The sequence below is a fragment of the Protopterus annectens genome, chromosome 13.part0, assembly GCF_019279795.1.
Source record: "Protopterus annectens isolate FY-2018-M chromosome 13.part0, PAN1.0, whole genome shotgun sequence".
NCBI classification, from domain to species: domain Eukaryota; kingdom Metazoa; phylum Chordata; order Ceratodontiformes; family Protopteridae; genus Protopterus; species Protopterus annectens.
Window position 1 is genome coordinate 1351361361 of NC_056747.1, and position 18537 is coordinate 1351379897.

At 44.0% G+C, this 18537-nt stretch overlaps 1 protein-coding gene across 1 annotated transcript in view; it reads left to right on the forward strand.

The window, feature by feature from the left end:
- The window catches only part of SMARCD2 (SWI/SNF related, matrix associated, actin dependent regulator of chromatin, subfamily d, member 2), a 654116-nt gene that overhangs the window by 184990 nt on the left and 450589 nt on the right, over positions 1-18537 (forward strand). The window contains exon 5 of the mRNA XM_044055380.1: positions 14256-14375. Coding sequence (XP_043911315.1) covers positions 14256-14375 — 120 coding nt within the window. The remainder of the gene's footprint in view (positions 1-14255; positions 14376-18537) is intronic.

Sequence of the window (18537 nt, forward strand, 5' to 3'; positions counted from 1 at the left end):
GTGCTAGTTACTCTGTCAAAGTTCAACTGCTACATCCAAGCTTAATGAAATGAAGTGGACACCATCAGATAAAGAAGTTATGTTCTTACCCTAACGTTCCATCTGTGCTGTCCATCTCCATTTACATTAACCTTCCCAACCCCCTTCCCCCCTATCCAAGTCTTTGGGAAGACTGGTAGAATTGATAAGGAATCTCTCTTCCTTTGGTTGAGCTTCTGATGTACTTTTCATTGTTATATTTAGACATATTTGAGCTGTGTGTCTTTTTAGAGTAATATAACATTTGTCAGCTGTTTTGCCTTGTTTCTGGCAAACTCGATCTGAGGTATTCTGGGAGAGTGGGGCAGTATGGGTAGAGAGGAGGAGCTGAAGTCAGGAGTCTCAAGCTGGTAGAGAATGGTAGTTGGTTCTGAGAATCGGAACTGTGACCCACAGATTAATGGAAATGAAGATGGACAAGACAGATGCAACGTTATGGTAAGAAAATAACTTGTTTTTTTGTTATAGTGACAGGCTAGAATGACTTTATTTTCCATGCCGGAAGTGTTTGTATATATGTAAATGTATGTTTAGTAAGAAGTTTTAGTGAGTGTAGGACTGTTTCCACACTGCCTGAGGGGAGACTGAGTATTAAGGGGCTGACAACAATTTGGCGGATCTTCCGTAATGAACAGCACTTCAAGTATTAGATGAAGTTCACAAGTAAGTGGAATTTGACTCACTTCATTTAATTTTACATTTTGGAGAAGAACACCGTTTATACAGACTAAGTTGTTTAATTCTAGTTTGTAGGATAGCGCACAGGCTAAGCTATTTGAAAGGGTATTGTGTGGGGGGAGTACACTGGAATAAGAGGAAGTGGGGGGGGCATGAGAGCTGGAGGCCACAGTGGATTGCTTCATTAAAAGTAGCTACCTGGGTTCTAGCAACATTCCACACAAATGATCACACGTATTGGTTGATATAACAATATGTTGGTGCTAGTCAATGGGTAATGAGTCTTTGAAATGTGTGCTGCATTATGGAGTATGGCAGCTTTCTCACAGCAGTTAGTCGGCTGCATGCAATTAGTCGGGTGCATACTCTGTATGGTTAGCTTAAAAGGCACCGATTTCCAAATAAAGCTATATAGAAGGAAGTAGCTTCACGGGTTGCAGTCAGGAAGTCCACTGCTCAACTGAAGGTTCAGGAAGGGTCAGCTGTAGCTTGACCTAAAGGTCCCAGAGATCTGGAGTGTGAGAACCCAATTGGGACTCGCTTGTGGATTAAATTTGAAAGAATTATCTGAATATAGAGCTGTTTGAGGCGTACATTCTGAGATTTCTGTAGACCTTCTATTCCTGAATGGGCTGTGAGCGGCTGTACTATTTCTGATGAAAAGAAACCACAGGTACTGTTTGTTCCATTCCAAGCTAAGTGGGCTGCTGTTTTGATTTTTCTGTGACACTAAAAAATCTGATCGGAAGTAGTTGATTTCATTTGGTCTTCAACCTGTGGGCTACATATCTCTAGCAGATCCGACTTGGCCGCATAACTAGCATCTGATCAGAGCTCCAAGCTCCTCCCCTTACCCATAATGCCCCCTCTCTCCTTCCTCCCTTCAGATCTCATTTCGCCAGAAATAGTAAGCATCATGCTCAGAGTGTTTTTTTTCTGGGTAAATGTGTCATTTTTGGGCTTTTTTCTCTATCTCTAATCTTTCTAACTCTTTCTGTACTTTCTACCTCCCACCCTGTGTTTGGTCATCAGGGAAAAATAAATAAAACTCTTCTCCTTTCTGTTCCTTTTCTATAGCACCTTGTGTGTGTGTGTGTGTGTGTGTGTGTGTGTGTGTGTGTGTGTGTGTGTGTGTGTAGTTTGGTGGGCCTGTCTTGGGAGTATGACTGATAACCCAAAACTAGGTTTTAGGAAAGGCACAGAGTGTGGCCATAAGCTCTCCCCAGCCAATGGCCACACTCTGTGAGTGGTATGTCTAAGGGCTGCTCATCTGCTTTTCTCCTGTTCTATCTGTGTGGGGTTTAACCCACGGGCACTCAAGGACAGGAGGGATAAGCTTATCCCCGCAACCCCGGCTTCTGCATCGGCCTCAGCTTCTTCCCCTTCCCCGGCCACTGGGACGCAAAAGTCCCGCCAAGAGGCCGAGGGAAGGGGAGAAGTCGAAAAGATAGGCCTAAGAAGTGGTTGCCTGACCACTTGGCTCCGGCAGGGCCTCTGCCAAAAACCAGGCCAGCGACCAGACCAGGATTTCCCTGTCTCTATTCTCCCAGGTTTTCCCCTGAGTTAGAGGAGTCCCGGATCCGGTCTCCCATTCGGCCTTTACCTCCTCGGCATTCCTGACTGGTGTCGGTAGCCTCCTCCTCCTCCCACTCCACCAGGAGCCTTAGTGAAGCAGAGATGGATGGGATGATGCGGAAGCTCATCCACACCCATATTCAGATGGGAGTCTTGCTTGTCCCCTCTCCCTCCGGAGCGGGGAGCTCGCAATCTTTCTTTACCCAGATTACTCCTTCTCCAATCCGACCTTCGGTTTCAGAGCCCCGGGATCCAAGGACCCTTGGGGCCAGGGGGTCAGCGCCGATGGTTACCTTGTACCTCAACTCTGGCCATTGCTTTGAGCGTGTCTGATCTGACTGGGTCGGATCCGAGCTCTCGGAGCCGTAGCCTCGGAGTCAGATCCAAGGGTTTGCTGTCGGCTCCGAGTGTGTCAGAGTGCAGTCTTCCCCTTGTTATCTCTGCTCCTGGAGTCCCTGCTCTGACTCCCCCGTCAGGTCAGAAGGGGATAGCTCCTACGAGCACTTCTTGGGATGTCCATTCTCCTTTGGCCTTTGACATGGTGGAGAGGTTTCTGTCTGTGTTGTCGAGACCCTTGACCATCTCGTACTCTGACTCCGCTCAGACTCCCTCTGTTTTGGGTACGGTCCTGACCATCCTGCCATCTCGGGGACAGCCTTCTGCTGGTTTCCCGAAGGAAGCCTCTGCTTGGGAACAACAGGACGTTCGTGAGCCCCCCCCAGAGATTCCCACTGAGGAGGTTCCTCACAAACAGACATGTAAAAGGAGGCACTTGGACTCCCCACCTGAGTCCCTTACCAAAAACACTCCTTTGGAGACATGAAACTCTTCCACCAAAGGGGGGGGCCATCCCAAAGTGCCCGGACAAAGTCCTTAGCCTCCCTCCTCGGATAGGACGTATTGGAACAAAGGATCCCCAGTTGATGCTATGGTGGTGGCAGCTGCCACTAAAAAAGAGCTCGCTCAGGAGAGCTCTTCAGTCCATCCTCCTGACCAAGAGTCAAGGACGATGGATCAACTCGGAAAGTGGGTGTACTCTTCAGCCACCTCCTCAGTAAAAGCGCTGAATTACATGGCACATGTGATTCGACTGCAGCGAGACCTAGTAAGTCAGTCGCTAAGACATCCATGCATCATCCTTCCCATGCTACTGAAAGAGCCGCTAGGACTGCTGGCACAGTACTCTTCCCTGTTTGGGAAGATAGTAGACAATACTTTGGTCCAGAGTGAGAAGGACAGGAAGACGCTGTCTGCCATCGGGATCCGCTTCTCCTCCTTTCAAAGATCCTTTTCTAGGAATCAGCGGGGGGCTAAGAAGATGTGGTTCTGGAAGTCTCAGGCATTTTCCAGGGACACTCAGGACTCCCCATCTCTGAGAAGCAGAGGGGTTATGATAGATGTCACCCTAGAGGCAGAGGGGGTCCCAGAAATTATAGGTCTCCAGAACCATTCTCATACAGACCTGGGCAGCAGCCCTGAACGGCCTGGTTATTGCTACACCCAAAGGAATGGGAGTCTTTAAGAACAGATCATTGGGTGTTGCAGATCATATCCAGAGGCTATTCAATTCCTTTCCTCGAACCACCCCTTCAACCAAAACACCTCCCGGACGTCCCACCAGCACAAAGGGAGGAAGCAGCTCTAGAAATAGAAAAGCTGCTAATAAAAGGAGTCATCCAAACTGTCCCCCTCGACTAGTCCGTATCAAGCATTTATTCTCAGTTCTTTTTAGTGTCAAAGAAAACGGGGGACCTAAGACCCATTTTAGATCTATCTACCTTGAACCTGTCAGTTGCCAAGGCGAAATTCCAGATGGTCACACTTCAGTCTATCCTGCCCTTCCTGCAGGCAAATGACTGGATGTGCTTGATCGACCTACATGATGCATACAACCATATCAAGATGAACAGGCACCACAGCCACCAGCGTGTTCACCAAGGGGATGGCAGTAGTAGTGGCTCACCTGAGGCTTCTGGGTATTCAGGTCTTCCCTTACCTGGATGATTGGCTCCTCGCTACCCCTTTCAAGTATCAGCTTTGTCAAGCCAGGGATTATTTCCTCTCACTAGCCCAGAGGCTGGGCATCATCATCAATCTCAACAAGTCATCATTGGTCCTTGTTCAGATCTTAGACTTCATTGGGGCTCGGTTAGACAATATCTAGACAAAAGTTTTCCTTACGCCAGACAGGATTCATAGCCTAAAGATGCACGTTCTTTACGTCCTTCAAGCTCAATCTCTGACAGCAGAAGTGGTACTGAGGGCGTTGAGGTCTATGGCGGCCACTATCAGCCTGCTACACTTAGCGTGCCTTCACATGCGGATCCTTTAGTGGACCTTTGCCGTTCAGTGGTCCTTATTAGATCTGCTGTTGTCTCATCAGTTGGAATCTCCCAAGTGTGCAGGGACTGTCCTTGGTGGTGGATTCATTCCTCAGATCTATTTAGGGGATGTCCCTTACGCCCGTCATTTCTGAAGACCACGGTGACCATGGATGCCTCCCAGCTTGGGGGGGGGGGTGGCACTTCCCAGGAAGGACAGTTCAAGGCATGTGGTCCCCTTCCGAGACCAGTGTGCAAATTAAGGTCCTGGAGATGAGGTCGGTGCTTCTTGCGTTGCAGGCTCTTCATGCCCATCTTCCTCTAGGGACAATTGCTGTCCAGAAAGACAACATATTGGTTGTCTAGTACATCAACAAACAGGGGGGAACCAGATCTTACTCCCATTGTCACCAAGCCATGACAGTGTGGGAATGGGCGATCGCCACAGGCTGTATTCTGGTAGCAACGCAGATTCCGGGATGGTCCAACACTCTAGCGGACAGGCTCAGCAGGTCTATCCTGATGCTCTACGAGCAGTCTCTGAATACTTCAGTGGCAGAGCAAGTCTTTCAGAAGTGGGGTCGGCCTTGCTGTGATCTTTCCGCATTTCCTTCCAACATGAAATGCAGGGAGTTCTGTGCTCTGAACCCCCCTCAGGGGGAAGACCCCAAGAGAAGCTCTGATTCATGCCTGGCCTCCCAGTCTCCTTTATGCTTGTCCTCCTCTGCCCTTGATATCAAAATTTCTTCAGAAAGCTCGCAGACTGGGGAGCTTTGTGAACCTCATCACCCCATTCTGGCCTTGGCAAGTTTGGTTTCCCTCTCTGCCCTCAAAAAAAAAAGTTATATATATATATATATATATATATAAAAAACTTTACTATATTGTAATAACTTTCTCCTTTTTACTAAAGTGCCTATTGTATATTGTACTTTCTTTATTGTCTCTAGATATGTCTGTTAAATTCTATGTAAAACCAACACTGTACCTGTCAGTGTTGTTCTTGTTTTATTGGAGCTTTTCTCCCGGGCCTTTGCTGAAAATGCGCTCACAGTGACGGACTATCCCGGTCAACAAATGTAAAATAAATAAATAAATTTAGTAGTTCCACCATGGACATTTGATCCAGTTCTGGATCTCATTTCTCATCCCTCGAGGATTCCTCATCTAGACCTGGACAGTCTGAAGCTCGCAGCTTGGCTGCTCCATTTCCCATGATTATTAGGACTCCCAGTTTATCTTCTCCCATTAAAAACATTTTGGTGGTGGCTCACAAGTCTTTCACCAGGAAGGTGTACCATAGTAAGTGGAAATGTTTTTCACTATGGGCCTCGCAACGTGCAATGGATACCTTTACTGCTCCAGTGTCTGCTGTATTGGAATTTTTGGGATTTTTCAGCAAGGTGCCAATTCCTCCACTGTCAAAGTCCAACTAGCTGCAATTTCTAATTTTCATGTGGGGGGAAAATATGATTTTGTTGGCCTCTTCTAAACTTTGCAAGGCCTTCCTTAAGGGTACCTTTCTTTTGAGACCTCGATGAAGGACCCAACGCCTCAGTGGGACATAGTGGAACCTTGCTTTAGTCTTGCCCCCCTTTGAACCTGGAGCCTCGGTAGAGTTGCATTGTCTAGCTTGGAAAACTGCTTTTTAGTTGCCGTTACTTCTGTCAGGAGAGCGTCAGAACTTCAAGCTGTATATCAAGGTTCCTTATATGATTTTTCATAAATATAGGGTATCTTTACATACTAACCCATCCTTTCTCCACAAGGTAGCGTCAGAAGTCAATATTAGTCAGACTATCAATCTTCCAGTCTTTTTTTCCAAATTTCAAAAATATAGGAGAATACAAATTACATCTGCTGGATGTGCGTAGACAATTACAGTTCTATTTGCACAGGACAAAAGCCTTTCGTAAGTCTGGCCAACTTTTTGTTTCTTACTCAAAACCCTTTTTAGGGAAACCAGTCGCCAAAATTACAATTGCCCACTGGATTTCCCAATGTATTATTCGGGCTTACTCCTTTAGAGGAATTTCCCCATCAGGTCAGATAAAAGCTCATTCTACCAGATCTATGGCTACTTCAGCAGCTTTTTGGTCCAGGGTGTCATTGGATATTTGTTCTGCAGCTACTTGGTCCTCATCTCATACTTTCATTTCATATTATAAATTGGACATCATATCCAGGAACAGGGCATATTTTGGCTCTGCCGTGCTCCGGAATATCCTGCCGTGAGGGCCTCCCAGGTGTATAGTAGCTAGGGACTCTGTCCTACAGGTTGAAGATCAAATGAAGTCAACTACTTCAGATAAAGATGTTATGTACTCACCATAACATTCCATCTGAGTACTTGTACTTCATTTGTCTTCAACCATCCTCCCCTCCTTCCCCAACCTTGTCAGTATTGTGTTGGTTATATATATGGTAGGCGGACACCTCAGGGATGTCCTTTGCCATGCTTTACCTCAGGAAATTTGGGTTGCTGGTAGTGGTAAGGTCTTGTTGGTTGGGTATGTTTTATGTTTTGAGCAGCAAACTCGATCTGAACGGAGGAAGGAAACATAGGGCATTATGGATAAAGGGAGGAGCTTGGAGCTTGGATCAGATGCTAGTTATGCGGCCGAGTCGGATCCGATACGGATCCGTAACCCACAGGTTGAAGACAAATGAAGTACAACTACTCAGATGGAACGTTATGGTGAGTACACAACTTCTTTTTTTATGCACATCCCACCTCCAATGTTTGCTTGGATTTTTTATTTCATAATTAAAAACTGTGGTTATGAGATATGAGAGTATATTTTAAAGGATGCCTTTTGGGATTCTGAGGACAGTAACTGCATTCCTTATAGCAGCAGTATTGTGAATGTGAGGGAAATGTTGCTGGGTTTGAAGTTGCTGTATGTCAAGAGTATTACTACTTGAAGGTGTGGTGATCTTGGAGTTAGTATATACAAATAACAGAAAAGTATACAGCAAAATGTCTGAAAAGTTTAACAGCAGTTTTCAGAATTTACTGCTTTTCTGTTTGTTTGTTTATTTGTTTAGAAGTTTCTGGACTCACATGATTGGGTTTGTACTTCTGATACAAAACAAACCTGATATGGTGAGCTGACTGCTGGAAGCTGTAGGTCATGTGGTACATCTTGCTTCTAGATACTGCTGTCTGACTATAATCCTCATGGAGAACAGACTTCGTGCTTTGCATTTTTGCCTTGTTTATTTACCATTTGATCATCACTGCTGTAATGGGATAAAGCCCTGACTACACTCTAAGCAACATGAGTTTGTGTAGTGGCTTTTGGACCATTGGAGTTGATATTAGGAGGATAGACATGCCTACCCTTTGGGGGAATGGGAGTGGATCTTGGCCGCCAATCTAGGAGACTGTGGCTGCCTAAAGCCTCAGCCTTCTGAAGGAGGATCAGCAATGCAACAAACAGGCCCAGGGAGATGAAAAAAAAATTCCCAGGTGTGACTCCTTTGATGGAGAGAGAGGTACAGTCCATCCAACACTTCATTTAACTTTTGTTAAAGTAAATGCCACACAACTACTTTTTCTCAGTATCCATTTGTGTCCTTGTTATAAAAAACTTGATACAATTTTACTAAGATTTTTATTTCCTTTAGGAAATGCAAAATAGACATGCCACTTTTTATGTAGACATTTTCTTAGTGACTAGGTTATTTTACTAATTTACTATATCTGCCTGAGGGCATTTATAAGCCTAGCCAGAGTGTCGGCTTTCGCCGCCCCATTGATTAATTAACTGATCCTCTGTCAAGCAGAGCCAATGTAGTGCTCCCAGGGGTGTATTTTCTGTTACCCATCCAATCATCAAGGTTTCTCTTGAAGAGTGTTAGTGAGGGGCTCTGCCTAATGTAGTTAAGAATTTTGTTCCAAAGCATGGGGAGTCTCTGTGACGGGAATCTATCCCTCCAGCATGTTCTATTTATTGTTGTGGTGAGGTTTAGCTCACTAGAGCTCGTGGCTCACAGTGACTTGGATTTCTTTAGGTGGAGCATGTCCATCAATTCTGAGTTGGACATGGCTTTGTAAGTCAGGCAGAGATCACCTCTGAGTAAGCGATATGCCACTGAGTACAGCCGGAGTTTTTTCAGTTGGGCTGCATAGGAAATATGGTTGAGGCCAGTAATCCTCTTGGTGAGGTACTTTTGTGGTCTCTCCAGATGTTGGAAGTGTCTTGTGAGGTACATCCCAAATGGGGGTATTGTACTCTATGATGGGTTTGATGAGTGACAAGTAGAGGGGCTTCTTTATTTAACCTCTTTATTTCTAGATGTGAACCCTTTAGTAATTAGATGGGCCACATAGAAGGATTTCCTAACTACTTTGGCAATGTGATTTTCAAAGGAAAAATTACTATCTACCTGGGTCCCCAGATCTCTTATTACCTCTTCTGTATTAAGGGGGCTGCCATCTATGTGGTAATTCGTGGGTGTTTTGTTTTTCCCAAACAGGATGACTATGCATTTTTTGGCATTTAGCTTGAGGCCATGACTTTGACACCAGGTGTCCGTCTCAGTAAGGCCCTTTTGGAGGATGTCCGTGTCAGCCGGAGAGTCAGTTATGGCTCCCAGTTTGCAGTCATCGGCGAACTTGGTTAGCCATAGTCCTCCTGTGTTTGCCTGTACTTCTGAGAAGTATATGCCGAACAGTAGGGGTCCCAGGACCGAGCCTTGCGGGATACCACTTGTGACTGGTTTAGAGTCGGACCTGGAGCCCGCTATTCTTACTGTGTGAGTTCTGTCTGTAAGCCAGTTGGCAACCCATCTCGTGACGTAGGGGTTTATGTTCAGGCTGGTGAGTTTTTCTGTAATACCCGAGTGGGGAATGGTGTTGAAAGTCTTGGCGAGGTCAAGGTAGGCTGTGTGAACAACCTTTCCCTCGTCTATGGCCTTGGTGACTGTCTCGAAGAAGTCATCCAGGTTTAGTAGGCATGATCTGCCCTTAACAAAGCCGAACTGGGTCGGGTCAAGTGTTTTGGAGGTTCCCAATGTTTTTAATGAGTTCCATGATGATGTGCTCCATAGCCTTGCAGACCAGACTACTCAGGCTTATGGAGCGATAGTTACCAGGGTCAGTTTTGGCCCCTCCTTTGTGGAGTGGAATAACCGTTGCTGTGCACCATTCTATGGGCACATAGCCTGTGGAGAGGCTGAGGTTGAAGAGCGTGTTTAGTTGGGGGGTTAGTTCATTCTGTAGTTCGTGCAAGACACAGCCTGGGACACCATCTGGCCCCATTGACGCTGTGTTTTTGGCTTTTGAAAGGGCTATTTTCACCTGTGCGTCTGTGATTTCCGGGACACTGCACTTTTCTGGTATTGTAGTGGGCCCTTTTAGGGGTGAGAGGGGGGTGAAGTTTGCACTGAATCTATCTGCCAGGATGTTGGCAATATCAGTAGGTTCAGTATATTTTGTGTTATTTTGCACTAGTTCAGTGCATATCTGCGAGTTGCCACTTAGATTCTTAACATAGCTAAAGAAGGCTTTGTGGTTATCTTTTGAATCCTTGGCTATTTTTCTTTCGAAATTAGTCTTGGATGATTTCATGAGGTACCTTAGTTTCTTACTGATACTGATGAGGGATGTCTTTCCTTCTTGGGATTTGCTTTTTTTTTTTTCTGAACTAGTTTCCTCCTTCTAGTGTACAGCCTGTGTATGGCAGGGGACCACCAGACTGGTTTCCTCCTCTTAGAGGAGTGAGTATTAGTTTTGCTAGGGATGGCACGATCCATGCATCCTTGTAGGTGCAGAGTGCATTTGTAAAGGTTTCTGCATCTTGGGCAGCATTATCCTTTAGCATGGGGGCTGTGAAACTTACCGCCTCTGCCTTAAGTAAGGTGAAGTTTGTTTTAGAAAAGTTTTTTACTGTGGTTTCCTTAGTTGGGGATGGTGGTGGGGTGGGGACATCCAGAGTGATTAGTTTATGGTCTGATCTAACCAGTGACGGGTTGGCCTCTGGTGTGGAACACCTGTCGCCCATGTTTGTGATGACCAGGTCCAATATGTTTTCACCTCTGGTAGGGGAGTTTACCAGCTGATCCAGTGCGTTTGAGTTGATGAATTCCAGGAAGCGCTGGGCCTGGGAGTTTGTACTCGAGTAGTGTTACCTGTTAATGGTAGGGTAATTGAAATCGCCCAATATCAGGGTGTTCGGTAGGACCTTCATGTTTTCCATTGTCTCCAGAAAGGTGGAGTGGTGGTCCTGGGTCATGGAGGGTGATGTGTAGCAGGCAGCAATTTGCATTGCAGATTTGCCCGATGTTAGTTGCACATGGATGATCTCGGAGGTATCATGCTGCGCCACTAACCTGGAGGTGTAAGTATCCTTGTTGAATATGGATACACCCCCTCCTTTTGTATTTCGGTCCATGTTCTGTGGCCGAAACGTGTGGTACGAGTTGTAGCTCGGTAGTGCTGCGGTGCTCTCTGGAGCCTTGAACCAGGTTTCAGTTACTGCACAGATGTCGACGTTCTCCATACTGAGGAGTGCTTCGAGCACATGCATTTTGAGATTTAAACTCCTGGCGTTGAGTAGCATAACCCTCAGTTTTTTGTTAATTGTGCTGTTTACTGAGGTGGGTTTGACTTTTGAGCCTTGCCTAAAAAAAGCATATGGGGGCAACAAGAGCCTTGGCCAGTATTCGAAAGCCTAGGGGGGACAGGTGCAAGCCGTCTCTTGCGAAGCAACGCGGCTTGTCGAGCATGTCATCCCAGGCTGACAGATACTGGATCCCCTTTGAATGACACCAGATACTTAGCCAATTGTTGAAATTGATTATTTTTTCTTTATACTGAGGTATCATTCTTGGTGAGGGCAGGATGCTACTCAGGGTCAGGGTCATACCTGCCTGGGCTACAAGATCGGAGGTTTCTTCCATGTCTCTTTTCATGTAATCCAGGGAGGTATGGCTCAGGTCATTCACACCAACATGAACAATGACAGAGTCATATTTGTACTTATTCTGGAGTGACCTGAGTGCTTGTGTTATGTGGCAGATTCTGGCACCCGACAGGCAGCTAACAGTAACCTTCTGCTTGTCCAGCCTAGTGAGTGGGACGTCAGTGTGCCTGACTATAAAGTCACCTATTACTAGTGTGTTAGGTATGTTATTTCGCCTTAAGGGCTGTGATTGTGCGGCACACTGATTTTGTGTTTTATGTGTTGTCTGGTTTGTGACGGGAGATGCAGGTTGTTTGGGTGTCTGCTTTGGAGGTCTCTGATGCTTTTCCAGGTTTTTATTTAGAGCCTCCAAGTATGATTGTGTATTTGTGTATTTTTTGCCAGTGCTGGTTTAATAGGTCTATGTGTGGCTGGAGGTGCCAAGTGTTAACCTTCTCCTCTTGACTGTCTGTTCCAGTCTTGGGTGAGACTGCATATCCTCCAGTTTGGCTGTATAATTGCATCTCTCGCATATGTTTGTGTTTTGTAGTAGGAGGAGAGGGGTTGTCTGTGTACGAGGCAGTTGTAACATTGCTTCAGGATACCCGGATTCACCAGCTGGACTGGAGAGTACACCTGAAATTGCCCTTTGGTCATGCCTGAATAATAGGGTGAGCTGCTTAGTCGCTTGGTTGGTGTATGTGTATTCATAAATACACATAAACCCACAAAGCTAATAACTCTGCTGGTGAATCCCTGTTTGCCAACTTCATTGGCAAAACCTGGAATTCGTTGCCAAACTATATAACCCTACAATCCTCCAAAAGTCTCTTAAAAAAAAACCTCAAACAGTATCTCAGAGTGAATTGGCTATGCCCATGTACCAACCATGACTAAGTTATAAACTAAAAGCATATTCTGCAATTATCATAACTTGTAACTACATCACTAAGCTCTGCTTCCAATCTGATGTCTCTTACTTTTAATTGTCTGTCCATGAGAATTGCGAGTCCCTACTAGGGAACACTACTAACCCATTGTATATAATTACTTTGTTTTTATAATTGTTTGCTAACTTCTGTGTAATCTATGCAAGTTTGTCTATGTGGAGCTTTTCTCCCCGGGCTTCGGCTGAAAATGGACATGTATCCAGTCGGACTATCCCAGTAAACAAATGTAAAATAAATAATTGGTTGGTGAGGGGTGAATAATGAGCCTTGTCCTGCTGGGCAATCAAGTGTCAGGGTATATTAGTGCTTGCTATTAGGTCTGAGCAAGTGCTGGGCTGTAGGGTGCTTTTTGAGTGCTTAGGTTGAAAGTTGGACTAGACTAGGAAAAACAGAAGTGGAGACTTAGTGGAGCCATGAAGAATTTAACCCTAGCTAACCGGCACTGCCCGGCGCACAGAACTGTGCAAACGCGGTTTTTATAGCAGGGAAATGAAAGAGATAGAAATTAGCCCAAAATGGCCAATAAACTAACTTCTGGGCTGGAACCACTCCTCCAGGGACAGATAGGCTGCTCAAAGCTCTCCACTCTCACAGAATTAACGTAATTATATATCAATAGTACAGCTAAAAATTTAATGTGATGGTAGCCTTCACTTGCCCAGACTGTATTTGTTCTTGGTGTTTGTAATATACTGTTCTTGCATTCATAAAATATTTTAAGTTAGTTGTTAGTCCAGAGATGGTTTGATGTATTTTTACCTTTCCCATTATACACCCCATGACTTTTTTCACCATTGAATGAGTACAATGCTTTGCGTTCCACATATACATAAAACAATTGTTGGACTTGACAGTAGGCATTTGTTGCTAAAATAGCACAATTGCCCCATGTTATTGCAGTAACAATAAATCCTATAATATGTGTTTTTTATTGTGTAGTTTTTCATTTTCCCTTACCACACCCACCCTCTGGTAATTAACGTACATGCTTTATTTATGTTAATTTAAGTGCTCCCCTCCTTTTTAACCTCTAAGCAATGACTGTTTATTTCAGTAAGGATTTGTTATGAATTTAGTTACTATCTTTTTTTTTCATTGTAGCTTTATCTGCGTTTGTTTTTGGTTCACATCAGAATTGAAATGACATATGCTGCAGTTTGAATGATTGCATTCTGAGAATACAAAATGCTTGGGTGGTAAAACAAGACAGGTTGAGAAAGTGACTGCTATGCTGTGGCCAGTGATAATGGGGGGTGGGGTACAGCAGGCAGTGCCAACATCGAAGAAATTACAAATACCTCTAGCTGTTTACTATTGAAATGTCGAACGGCACTACATCGACTGTACTACAGTCGAACACGGAAGTTCGAAAATAGTAATGTCGACGACAAAAAAATCTAGGAATGGTTTTAACATGGGTCGAGGTAGGTGTTCAGTATTATTCAGAACTACAAACATCTCCCCTACCTCGACCCATGTTAAAACACAGGCCTAGATTTTTTTTTGTCATCGACATTACTATTTTTGAACTTCCGTGTTCGACTATAGTACAGTCGATGTAGTGCCGTTCGACATTTCAATAGTAAACCACCTCTAGCAGACATCTGTGTCGCTCAAGAGTCTGATGTTATGAAATTATCTCATGTAGGTGTGCTTTTCTGTATTGGGATGTACTTTCTAACTTATTGACACCACTGGTTTATGTTCGTAAGACGACTGTATAAGATTTCCAAAGGTCGGCAGTTGTGAAAGAATTAACTTAATTATTCTTTACAAAATTTTAGCAAAAGAAAAAACTACGAATATACATCTCCAATACCTTTACTCCAGCAAAACTTGAGGGAGAAGAAGCAGAAAGAATTGCCTCATGGGAACTTCGTGTGGAAGGAAAGCTAATCGATGAAGTAAGTATAACATGCAGATGGGAAAGTAAATTGCACTTCTGTTCAGATCTGTTTATTGTATGGTTTAATGACTCGCGCAGAAAGTAGTAATTTTACAGTCGCTTCACTTCCTCCGATTTAATCTGTAGGCAGCTTTGTTAGGCTTTACTATGCTGTTTTCTGTCTTGCTTGCAGTTTTTTTAAGATTGTTTATTTTATATTCATTTACAGGTAATTTCCTGGGTACACCGCTGGTTATGTTACAACTTTATAGGTCTGTACAATAAACCAGTGAACAGAAGACAGTAAATAGTAAAATGAGACAAATATTGAGGGTAAATTATAAAAATAGGTACATATTTATATATTAAAGACAATGAAGGAGAATAACATATTTAAGAAGGGAAATAAGGTGGTTAAAACCGGTGGATTAGGCAAGCATGAGGGAATCGAGAAAGACAGAGGGAGAGTGTCTCACAGGAAAATGTAATATCATTAAGTATGAAGAACAGCAGAGGACTGACTCCTCAGTAGGAAAAGGAGGAGAAATACAGTGGGAAGATGTAAAGGAAATAAGAATGAACGGTATAAATTATAAAATTTTAAGAAGGCAGAAAAGGATTCTTAAAGCTAGGAGATCGTGGCAGTGAGGGATAAGCTGTGCTGTATGTGGTGAACGTTATTTCCGAGCAGTTGTGCAAAAATAGAAATTAATAAAAAAAGCAATAATAACAAATAGTATACAGTAATGTGTGTTTCTCCCAGAGTACCCTCAGCCTGTACCCTGCTTTCTCAAGTAAATCTAGTATGGGCTATATCTAGAACAGGCCAACATTGACCGAATGGTTGTTTATATTTTCTGGATTAGCGTCAGACTGACTACCTTTCTTGATGTACTGGAAAATATTAGGGTTCAACCCAACACCCTAATAATGGGTAACGTCAACTACCCCACCATTTACTGGGAAAACTACTTGTGTACCAACTCCTTAGCTCAATGCTTTCTGGAATTCATAAACTGCAATACCCTGGATCAACGTATTCACACCCCCACCAGGGCCAACAATATCCTAGACCTCTAGTCATTACCAACATGGGTGACCGGTGTTCCACACCTGAAGTCAACTCCTCGTTGGTCCGATCCGACCATAAGCTAATCACCCTTGATATCCACCCCCCGCCCCCACCCCCCATTAAGGAAACCACAAAATTTCTCCAAAGCCAAATTCATGTTTCTTAAGACAGAAGTGGTGAACTTCATGACACCCATGCAGATGGACAATACAGTTACAACTGCTGAATCCTACACAAATGCACTCTATAAGCTCTTACACGAGTGCATGGATCGTACTATCCCAAACAGAACCAAGACGCTATCCTCCAAAAAAAGGAAGCCAATTTGGTGGTCCCCTGCTATAAACAAACTGTACAACAGAAGGAAGAAACTGTTGCAATAGAGAGTAAAATCCCATGAGTGGAGGAGCTCCCTGGTCAGCCTCAGTAAGAAGCTGAGGTCCCTTATAAGATCCTCCAAAGCTAGCTATGAAAACAAAATCACTACTAATTCTAAGGACAACCACAATGCATTCTATAGCTGTCAAGAATCTCGATGGCAACACCCAGATCTGCTCTGTGTTACAGCACAACAGCACAAAAATTACGGAATATACCCCCCCCCCCACCTCCTAAAGGGCCCATATCTATACAGGAAGAATGCAAAGTCCCTGTAATCACAACTACGCAGGTAAAAGCTGCACTCTCTAAAGCCAAAAACACAGCATCCATGGGACCGGACAACATCCCAGGCTGCGTTTTTCACGAACTTCAGAAAGAACTGGCTCCCCACCTTAGCACCATTTTCAATAATAGCCTCACATCAGGCTTTGTGTCCACTGAATGGCGCACAGCCACAGTTATCCCACTCCACAAAGGGGGAGCCACCACTGATCCCGAGAACTATCGCCCTATTAGCCGGACGAGCTTGGTCTGCAAGGCCATGGAATGTATCATCATGGAACTCATAAAGAAAGACATTAGTAACCTCCAAACTCTGGATCCCACCCAGTTTGCCTTTGTGAAAGGCAGATCATGCCTCCTGAACCTGATCGACTTCTTTGAGGCAGTCATCAAAGCCGTAGATGAGGGTAAGGTGGTTCACACAGCTTATCTTGACCTCGCCAAGGCTTTCGACACCATCCCCCATTCTGGAATTATAGCTAAACTCACTAAACTAGGTATAAATCCCTACTTCACAAGATGGGCTGCCAACTGGCTCACTGACAGAACCCACACTGTAAAAGTTGCAGACTCCAAATCTGATCTCAAACCAGTGACAAGTGGAGTACCACAGGGTTCAGTCCTGGGACCTCTCCTGTTTGGTATCTACTTCTCTGAAGTACAGGCTAACACAGAAGGTCTCTGACTAATGAAGTTCACAGAAGACTGCAAACTAGGAGCCATAGTCAAGTCTCCAAATGATGTGGACATCCTACAGAAGGGCCTCGCTGAGACAGATGCCTTGTGTCAAAGCCATGGCCTCAAGCTCAATGCCAAAAAGTGCAGTGCCATCCCCTTTGGTAAAAACTCTGTACCCATGAACTACCACATAGGCAGCAATCTACTTAACACCGAATGTGTGATAAGAGACCTTGGGACCCAGGTGGACAGTAGTCTCTCCTTTGATAGTTACATCGCCACAGTAGTCAGGAAGGCCATCTACGTGGCACACCTCATCATAAAAGGGTTCTCATCCAGGAAAAAAAGAGGTCATTGTTGCCCTCTACTCGACACTCATTAGACCCATTATAGAGTACAATGCCCCTTTTGGAATGTACCTCACAAGACATCTGCAGCAGCTGGAAAGGCCACAGAAGTACCTCACAAAGAGGATTACTGGCCTCAAACAAATGCCCTACACTGACCGTCTCAAAAAACCCCAGCTTTACTCCGTAGCATATCGCCTACTCTGAGGTAATCTCTGCTTAACATATAAAGCTATGTCAAACCCAGAGCTGTTGGACATGCTACACCTAAAGAAATCCCAATCCCTTCAAGCTACATGCTCTAGGGACCTAAACCTTGTCACCACAATAAACAGGACATGCTGGAGGGATAGATTCATGTCCCAGAAACTTCTCATACTCTGGAACAGGCTACCCATCTATGTCAAGCAAAGTTCTTCATTAGTACTCTTCAAGAAAAATCTTGATGAGTGGATGGGAAATCGGAAATACACCTCTGCTCGACAGTGGCACAGGAAAATAACTTTCTTGGGTGGCGTTAGCCAGAGAACCTTGTTGGCTAGGCCTACGTAGGCCCTTGGGCCAATAGCCTAGTGCCTACCTATGAAGTAAGTTATGCATCTTAAGAAATATAACTGTATTCATTTGAGTTAATAAAGTGCTTAAAGGAAATAATACACACTTATGGTTTTGTATAACCATTTCCAGTGTTGAATCCAATTGGTCTATTGATCTTAAGTTAATGATATTTATTCAGTATGTGGTAAACAGTAAAGAATCCCCAGTTACCTTGCTTTAATCCATATAGAAACCAATACAATATTGTCAAAATATATAAAATGCAAAAAAAAAAATGTCTAAGATAAAAACATGAAAAAAGCATGGTTACTTGAAGTTATGAAATGTGGTAAAAATTATCAAAATAAATAAAAGGATAAATTCCTGGTTAAATATAAAATGTAGGTATAAAATATAAGGTAAAAACCAGTGTGAGCACTCCATAAGAAACGGTCTAGAGTAAAATTGAGCAGCTTTGAATTTGAACACGGGTACACTGGATGTGTATTCATTAAGACCGTTGTCATAGGTGGCATTTAACCTGATTTGTCAAAACAATTCTTGCAGTTCCAATTTTGTCTGCCAACAACCTCCTCTGACATCAGAAGGTTCTGGTTCAATAATACCAAATAAGAATTTTGAAAACCCAACACAGCTCCGGGCATGTCTACAGAGCGCATTGTAGGAATTCCCTTTGTTGATGGCATAAAAGTGTTCATAGATTCTTTTTCTAAATGGGCACTCCATTTTGCCAATGTAATAACGTGAGCAATGTTGACAAATGGCAATATAAACAACCCCCTTAGTGGCACAATTCCATCCCCCAAAGAACACTTGAAAGGTGGGTTCCCTATAGGAACATCTCATCTTTCCATAATATAATG